This window comes from Xyrauchen texanus, chromosome 15, assembly GCF_025860055.1.
Source record: "Xyrauchen texanus isolate HMW12.3.18 chromosome 15, RBS_HiC_50CHRs, whole genome shotgun sequence".
NCBI lineage: Eukaryota > Metazoa > Chordata > Actinopteri > Cypriniformes > Catostomidae > Xyrauchen > Xyrauchen texanus.
Genome location: NC_068290.1, coordinates 426,987 through 436,500, shown reverse-complemented (window position 1 = coordinate 436,500; position 9,514 = coordinate 426,987). Strand labels below are relative to the sequence as shown.

The following is a 9,514-nucleotide window of genomic DNA, read 5'->3' as shown; positions in this document are numbered from 1 at the left end:
CATGTAGGGTTATAACAACACAGGGGTGAGTAAATAATGACTCAATTTTTATTTTTGGGTGAACTAATCCTTTAACTTTGACTCATCCCTCCTTTTCTTAAATAAAAGCACAAATCTGTGTTCCAGTGAGACACTTACAATGGAAGTCAATGGCAATTACGTCATCATAGCAAAGTTGTAAAACTGTCTATAAGTTTCCACAGATGTGGTTAATAAGTGATTTAATGACAGTAAAATCATGTTAACACACATATTGTTTATGTCTTGTGTCTATACTTTTGAAACAGTATTTTAATGTTTGCAGATTAAACCCCATTGACTTGCATTGTGCCTCACCGGCCATGTTTCCATACAAGTTGTGAATTTAATTAATGTGAAAAAAACTGAACACTGAGTTCAAAAGAACAAAATCTTCACTAGCTCCACCTCAAGTATAGGTTTTTTGTGCTCATTTTGGAGATTTTATTTGCATCTTGGTGTTTTCATCCAGCAGTTTTTATAAGATATCCCAAAATGTGCATTAAAATATGTGGATAGAAACCCAGCTATTGTAACCCTGATTTTTGCTTTCTGTAATATATTTTTTTTTGCGAGTCAATATTCATGTTCAACATTAGACCACAAATGCTGTTGATTGAGCTACAAAAAAAAATATTATTAAATATTAATAACTACTATTAGTCTTGACCAACACAGAACAGGTGTCGTTTGAAAGTTTAGAAGCTGTACTTTCCAATGCATGTGACATTATGACCAAAACTGAACAAGTGCTTTAAAATTTTCAGATAAATCAGAAGTGTTACATTTTTATCATTTATAGAAACAAATTGCACTGAAAATATTATTGCAATCATTAAAAACATGAAACTGATCAATATTCATGTGTCATATGTTTTTGGAAAGCTCTTAAAGAGTAAAATACAACCAGTATATTTGTTTTACTCACAGACAAAAATATAGCGAGTAACAGCTAAATATATGTGTTTGACAATTATGTTGATGTTGTTTATATGCCTCGTTTTCACTTATAACTTGACGAAAAATAAACGGAACATCAGAAATCACATATGATTATTTAGAGTCTGTGATTATCTTTCAATCGAGTCTACACACAAGATAATCAGATGTATAGATCATTAGATAATCCACATGAAGCACAATGTTACATATGACCACCAGGAGATGGCGCCAAATACACGACACAGACTCAATGATGACTCAAATGACACAGAATGAAACTCATTCTGTGAAATCTCATGACTAAAATCATGTCTGCATGCTATGCAAACCTTTAGTCATTGTTGTGTTTGCATGTGTAATTAGTTCTTATGTACAATTATTATCTTTTATTTGTTTGGAGATGTTTTTCGACACTATGATCAATTATTATCAAGTTATAAGAGGAAAGGTATGCCACTGAAACGGGAAATGTTTAAAAACACCCTCAGATGATTAACTTGTATTGAATCCAGAATATTCCTTTAAAAACATGTGTATATTTTCAGACTTTGAGAATATTTAGATGACAAGCGTCTTTATTAAATATGAATAGGAGAATGGCTGATGGCGAAACCCTCATTTTGGCTTCGTGTGAGGAATATAAACTAAACATGGTACATCTCTGTTACTTGTAATTTCCATCAGATAAACTCAATCAAAACTTTCATAAAACATTATATTATATATAAAACTGCCGTTAACAGAGCAGATACAGCCGTGACAGCACACAATACGAGTATTGTGTCGATAAAGTGATATTAGAGTGATATTTAAATTAATACTGATATAAAGTAGGAGTATAATATGCGAGAGGATTCATGCTAATCCGCTAGTCGTTTCCTGTCAGTCTCATCAAACTCACAAAAACATTTAAAGCACTTGTATTAATGTTACCCATCATAAGGGCTCTATTAACATCTGTCAATTCTTTACAGTTACTTTAACCTCTTTACTTGATTCGGTTTTCATAAATCCAACGTTTACTACGTTAGCTTCCGTTAGCCAACATGCTAACTACCTACTCGCGCGCGCTCTCGCCGCCCACCGGCCGCCAGTGCCGTGCGCGCTCCCGCGACCGAGAGAAAAACACAGATTTGACATTTATCCGCGGGAAACTCGGACCCGTATCCCGTTCCCGTGTGTGATCAGTGTGTGTACTGTGTGTGTGTGTGTGTGTGTGTGTGTGTGTGTGTGTTTTACCCGTGTGGAGGTGAGGTCCATCATGACCTCCTGAAACGCCGCCGTCTCCTCCGCCTGTCTCTGCGTGTGCAGCGCGATCTTCTCACTGAACTTTCGCGGGTTAGTCGCACCGCACGCCGGACTTGATCCGCCGTGATTCTGTCCCGGTGTCGGTCCGGGTCCGCACGTTCCTCCATCACCCGCGTAGGACATGATAAGGAGATCCCGAACTCACATACAGACCCGAAGAACCGACAGACACATTCTGAGAGAGAGAGAGAGAGAGAGAGAGAGAGAGAGAGAGAGAGAGAGAGAGAGAGAGAGAGATAGAGAGAGAGATGAGCCCTCTAGGGGCACGAGCGAGATTTACACACACACATAATACACACGCGCACACACAAAGAACGGTGATCAATGAAAAACTGGCATGAACTTTCAAACATACACATCACAAAAATACATAGAAGAGGAAAATGTCTGTCAATAATCTAACCTGTGTGTTTGTAGACATGTATAGATGTCCTAAATTAACGAGCATTAAAGGGCTTTCAAAATAAAGTTAAAAACTCAGCAGAGAGGTGTTTGATGTTTCTTCACGACCCCTGAGGTACAAGTGGAGTCCCTGTAGAGCAATCATCACTGACTTCTCTATGATCCCTCACAAATCATAACAAAGTCTCATGCATATATAAGGGATGGGCAAAAGGTCTGAAATGAATGGCGGCTCAGGGCAAAAATGCCACCAAAGGTGACAAAACAATTACTGCAAAATTCAAAATGTGAGGGGGTCTGTGTATCTCAGCGAGTATTGCCGCTGACTATCACACCTGGAGTCGTGAGTTTGAATCCAGGGTGAGCTGAGTGACTCCAGTCAGGTCTCCTTAGCAACCAGATTGTCCCGGTTGCTAGGGAGGGTAGAGTCACATGGGGTAACCTCCTCGTGGTTGCTATAATGTGGTTCTCGCTCTCAATGGGGCGTGTGCTGAGTGACTCCAGCCGGGTCTCCTTAGCAACCAAATTGTCCCGGTTGCTCCACCTCCCGGATTGAGGTGAGTAACCGCGCCACCACGAGGACCTACTAAGTAGCGGGAATTGGGCGTTCCAACATTGAGAGAAAAAGGATCAAATAAATAATAATAATTAAATGAATAAAAATGTGGAATGAATGAACTACTTTGCTTTTATTATTTGTAACATCTGATTAATATTTTGTCCTCTGGGTTTGTATAATGGGGTTTTTCAACTTATGAGTAAAATAAGGTCTGTTATGGAATGATATTCCGGACATTATTCAAAAGGAATTGTTATGAGTATTGAAATATATATATCTATGAAGTAGTATATTGAGGAGAATATGTTGACAGTCCAGTGTGAGATTATAGATTAATAAAGTGCAGTGCTAATTATTGATCCTGATAGACTGTGAGTGATGTCACTTCCCAAGACAAACACGCCCCATTGCATAATCCCACCCTTGACCCTGATTGACAGGTTTCTGTGTAAGGCATCAATGGAAATACTAAGGGAATTAGTATTCCATTTGAGTTTTGGCTGGCTACATACGCGACGCTGAGAAAGTGAAAAAGCAGACCTGGTAATTGAAACTGCTATTTAAATATGACAGGGCCAAAACTCGTAAGATATGGGAAACACAGTTGCAAACGGACTTTGCTTTTCCAGTTGAAATCTGGCAGTCACTGTGCGTTCACTTAAACGAAAATGCAAACGGTAATGCGCGATTTGCAATTGCGTTTGGATTATGTCACATTTTATGCGTCCACAAATTGAAAACGCAATTGCAAATACAATTTGCAATTCCTTTTGAATAATGTCCGGAATATCATTCCATAGTCTGTGGTAAACATTACTCGACAATACATCGTCACACCTTCAACGTGAAAGCGTGTTATTCGATACGGCTTCAAAATTCACGTTTAAGGTGTGACTGTGTGTAACTTATTTTGTAGAACAAAACATCCGTGTATTGTCGAGTAATGTTTACCACAGACCAGAGCTGAGAAGTAACACACTACATTTACTCTGTTACATTTACTTGAGTAACTGTTTGGGAAAAATGTACTTTTATGACTGTTTTATCGTGGGTACTTTTCAATATTACTCAAGTAAATTTCTGATGATAAAAAAGTACTTTTACTTTGTTACATTGAGTAGCGTTCCTGTCAGTACATTACTTTTACTATAATAAGTGTTTTAATGTAATAAATGTGTAATTAATTGAGATCTTTGAACTTCACAGCTGCATGATGTCACTCGAGTCGCACTCAAAACAAACATATTCACACAATGCCTTCATTTTACACAAACACAACGATAAGAGTAAATGTAAGAAATCCCGGTGAGGTCAGTTTTAGAGATGTGATAATGTGGGCGTGTCATAGTGACGCTCGTTCATTTTCAGCGGGAATCTGTAACTGTGGACTCTCATGACGTCAGTTTGTAAGTTTGCAGTTTTATATCAGCGCTGTAACATATTAATGTTAATGCTACTCTATAAATGCTTGTAAACATCCGCGTGAAGCGCAAATGTTTTGCCCTGCCGATCACGATTGTGAGCATTTCTGCGTGTGCAAGACATGCGCATGCACAGCGTTTGACACGCGTGCAGCTTCTGGAAAACACGCTTTCAAACACAGATATAAGTTGCAATTTACCCCCTTAGTGTACTTAACTAATGATCTAAATTATTTCAACACTGACAAACTAAATTCACTCTGGACGTAAAAATCAGTGAAATATGGACAGAAGGCGTGAATAAAGCATGATCTTGCTTCTGTGTATAATTAAGCATTATTGGGACTGTGTGACGTTATTCACGTTTTGATGACACGTTAATGACTAGAAACTGATTTCCAAACTTGACAGATGGGCTTTCTTCTTCTTCTTCAAGATTGTTCAGAAGAATATCTCAACTCTGTTAGTTTATACTAGAATGCAAGTGAATGGTGACCAGAACTTTGAAGCTCAGAAAGCACATAAATGCAGCATAAAAGGAATTCAAAGACACTGATTCAATCCATGTCTTCAGAAGAGAGATGATAAGTGTGGGTGAGAAACAGATCGATATATAAATCTCCACGCTCACATTCTTCTTGTGTTTGTGGTGATTCAATGCTTTGTGCATATCACCACCTACTGGGCAGGGAGGAGAATTAATAGTAAAAAAAGGCTTTATGTATTATAAAGTTATACATATTGATCTTTTTCTCACCCACACCTATCATATTGCTTCTGAAAACCACTGGAGTCTTATGGATTACTTTTATGCTGCCTCTATGTGCTTTTTGGAGCTTCAAAGTTCTGGTCACCATTCACTTGCATTGTATGAACCAACAGAGCTGAAATATTCTTCTAAAAATCTTCATTTGTGTTCTGGTGAAGAAAGTCACACATCTGGGATGACGTGAGGGTGGAAAATTAGCATTTAATTTTTTGGTGAACTGTCCCTTTGATTTGATGCATGGAAGAAAGAAGTCATGTGGGTTTGGAACAACATGGTGGTGAAAGATGACAGTTTCCATTATTAACAATATTATTATAATGAATCATTCTGTAATGTTAAATGTGTATCATGTACTGGAGTATATGAGAGTTTGTGAAAGTAACTAGTTACTACTTGAGTATTATTTTTACTGGATACTTTTGTACTCTTACTCAAGCAATTTTTAATATTAATACTTTTACTTCTACGTCAGTAATTATTTATTTTAAGTAATTGTAGTTCTACTTGAGTGTTACGACCCTAAGGGTCATGTGTTTGGTTGGGGTGTTTCTTTCTTCTCTCTCTCAGGTGGTGGCTCCTCCCCCTCCATGTCTCGGCTGCAGGTGTGCCTGATTAACACTCAGTACCTGGAGGATAAGAAGACTGTTTCATAGTTTGTTGAGTGTGTTGTTGTGAGGTGTGTGCTTGTTCTGTTCATTTCTCTTCCTTCCAGTTGTGACCACATTGCAGACCAACTTCATTCAACCTGTGGGTTGAACACCAACTTGCATCGTGTTGTGAGTTTAGAACAGTGTGTGTGTGTTAACCTCAGTGGAGAGAGAACTGTTTAGTAGTCCAGTTAATGTTGAACCTTGTTTCTTCTCAGTTTAGTTTGTGTTTATTGTTTGCCTTATCTTGCTTGTTTGCTGTCTCATTGTGAGAGAGTAGTTTTGTATTGGTTTTCTGTTTTGTCCATATTATAATAAATACACGTTTCAACTGCACATGACTCTGACTTCCTGTTCTCTTTTGCCCTGGTTATTTTAAATTATTGTTGCTTCCCCTTCCCCTGGATTTACCGTTTTGGGGGAACGTAATTATATATTTTAAGTAATTGTACTTCTACTTGAGCAATTATTTATTTTAATAAGTATTTGTAATTCTACTAGAGTAATTATATATTTTAAGTAATTGTAATTCTACATCTACATGAGTAATTATATATTTTAAGTAATTGTACTTCTACTTGAGCAATTATTTATTTTAATAAGTATTTGTAATTCTACTAGAGTAATTATATATTTTAAGTAATTGTAATTCTACATCTACATGAGTAATTATATATTTTAAGTAATTGTACTTCTACTTGAGTATTTATTTTAATAAGTAATTGTACTTCTACTTGAGTAATTATTTATTTTAATAAGTAATTGTAGTTCTACTTTAGTAGTAGTTCTACTTGAGTAATTATTTATTTTAAGTAATTGTAATTCTACTTGAGTAATTATTTATTTTAATAAGTAATTGTAGTTCTACTTGAGTAATTGTAGTTCTACTTGAGTAGTTATTTATTTTAATAAGTAATTGTACTTCTACTTGAGTATTTATTTTAATAAGTAATTGTACTTCTACTTGAGTATTTATTTTAATAAGTAATTGTACTTCTACTTGAGTAATTATTTATTTTAATAAGTAATTGTAGTTCTACTTTAGTAGTAGTTCTACTTGAGTAATTATTTATTTTAAGTAATTGTAATTCTACTTGAGTAAGGTTTTGGCTACTCTACCCACCTCTGCCACAGACCTTATTTTACACAGAAGCTCAAACATGATAAAAACTCGTATCCCAAGGGAACCCATGCAGAATTCTCTTCCGGGTTTTTGGTCTACAGCAGCTCTGTTGCCAAATCCATGTTCCTTTTCTTGACTTCAAGCTCAATCTGGTCCCTTTCATGCTCCAGTGCAACACAGCATCTACACCAACAGGACGGTCTGGAAGAAAATAGGTTTTGGAAAAGAAATAAACTAAAAGCACTCAGTAGAGAGAGAGAGAGAGATCTGGGCAATCTAACACAAGATATCCAAACCAGAGAAGAGCAGGGGTGTAGATTCCAGGAGGGATGAGGGGGATGTAACCCCTCAAATAATCAAAACAAGCAAGTACAACCCCTCAAATATTTATACAATGATCAATAGAAACATGTCAATTCCCCCCAATGTTCAAGCCAAATCTGCACCTCGGATAAGACAAATACCGCAATATTTAATGCAGGGTTAAAAACAAACAAACGTTTACTCCAGAACAGCGAAGCTCGATTTAAACATTGAGGATTGTGGATAAAAACAACAACAATGCAGCGGTGTCTGTAGTTTTCTAAATAACCAACATATTAAGAAAAAGGGTCATTTTAAGAGCAACGATCAAATCACACTCACCGTAATTATTCCTCTGGATTCTTGATCACCTGCGCTCTCTTTGCCGAAACATTTTTACTATAAATACTCCTCCCTGCCCAGTAGGTGGCGATATGCACATAGAATACACATCAGCAAAAACTAAATAAAGTGGAGATTTATAGTAAAAGAAGACTTGAATATTGATCTGTTTCTCTCCCACACCTCTCATATCACTTCTGAAGACACGGATTAAACCCCTGGAGTCTTATGGATTACTTTTATGTGCTTTTTGGAGCCTCAAAGAACTGGTCACCATTCACTTGCATTGCACGGACCTACAGAGCTGAAATATTCATTTGTTTTCACACATCTGGGATGGCATGAGTGTGAGAAAATGATGTTTCTTTTTTTTAGACCAAATAATTTTTGTGAATGCACTTAACTGCATAGAGAGCTATAGGATGCTCCCTATTTAGTGCATGACTTAACCTCCAGTGTGCTGTCTGTCTGCACTGGTCTCAGAACAGTTATAGGAGAGTTATAGGATGCTCCCTTGCTCCCTATTTAGTGCATGACTTAACCTCCAGTGTGCTGTCTGTCTGCACTGGTCTCAGAACAGTTATAGAGAGCTATAGGATGCTCCCTTGCTCCCTATTTAGTGCATGACTTAACCTCCAGTGTGCTGTCTGTCTGCACTGGTCTCAGAACAGTTATAGGAGAGTTATAGGATGCTCCCTTGCTCCCTATTTAGTGCATGACTTAACCTCCAGTGTGCTGTCTGTCTGCACTGGTCTCAGAACAGTTATAGGAGAGCTATAGGATGCTCCCTTGCTCCCTATTTAGTGCATGACTTAACCTCCAGTGTGCTGTCTGTCTGCACTGGTCTCAGAACAGTTATAGAGAGCTATAGGATGATCCCTTGCTCCCTATTTAGTGCATGACTTAACCTCCAGTGTGCTGTCTGTCTGCACTGGTCTCAGAACAGTTATAGGAGAGCTATAGGATGCTCCCTTGCTCCCTATTTAGTGCATGACTTAACCTCCAGTGTGCTGTCTGTCTGCACTGGTCTCAGAACAGTTATAGGAGAGCTATAGGATGATCCCTTGCTCCCTATTTAGTGCACGACTTAACCTCCAGTGTGCTGTCTGTCTGCACTGGTCTCAGAACAGTCATAGGAGAGCTATAGGATGCTCCCTTGCTCCCTATTTAGTGCACGACTTAACCTCCAGTGTGCTGTCTGTCTGCACTGGTCTCAGAACAGTTATAGGAGAGCTATAGGATGCTCCCTTGCTCCCTATTTAGTGCATGACTTAACCTCCAGTGTGCTGTCTGTCTGCACTGGTCTCAGAACAGTTATAGAGAGCTATAGGATGCTCCCTTGCTCCCTATTTAGTGCACGACTTAACCTCCAGTGTGCTGTCTGTCTGCACTGGTCTCAGAACAGTTATAGGAGAGATATAGGATGCTCCCTTGCTCCCTATTTAGTGCACGACTTAACCTCCAGTGTGCTGTCTGTCTGCACTGGTCTCAGAACAGTTATAGGAGAGATATAGGATGCTCCCTTGCTCCCTATTTAGTGCACGACTTAACCTCCAGTGTGCTGTCTGTCTGCACTGGTCTCAGAACAGTTATAGGAGAGCTATAGGATGCTCCCTTGCTCCCTATTTAAAAAAAGTGCATTAAAAAATTCCAGTATTGAATAATTCATGTGTGTTTTCA

At 38.1% G+C, this 9,514-nt stretch overlaps 1 protein-coding gene across 4 annotated transcripts in view; it reads right to left on the bottom strand.

The window, feature by feature from the left end:
* LOC127655821 (CREB-regulated transcription coactivator 2-like) overlaps window positions 1-2,432 on the bottom strand; it is a 41,188-nt gene extending 38,756 nt beyond the window's left edge. For all 4 annotated transcript variants that reach the window (XM_052143811.1, XM_052143813.1, XM_052143814.1 and 1 more), the window contains exon 1: window positions 2,200-2,432. In XM_052143811.1, the coding sequence (XP_051999771.1) occupies window positions 2,200-2,391 (192 nt within the window). In that variant the 5' untranslated portion in view covers window positions 2,392-2,432. The remainder of the gene's footprint in view (window positions 1-2,199) is intronic.
* Window positions 2,433-9,514: the final 7,082 nt, after the last annotated feature.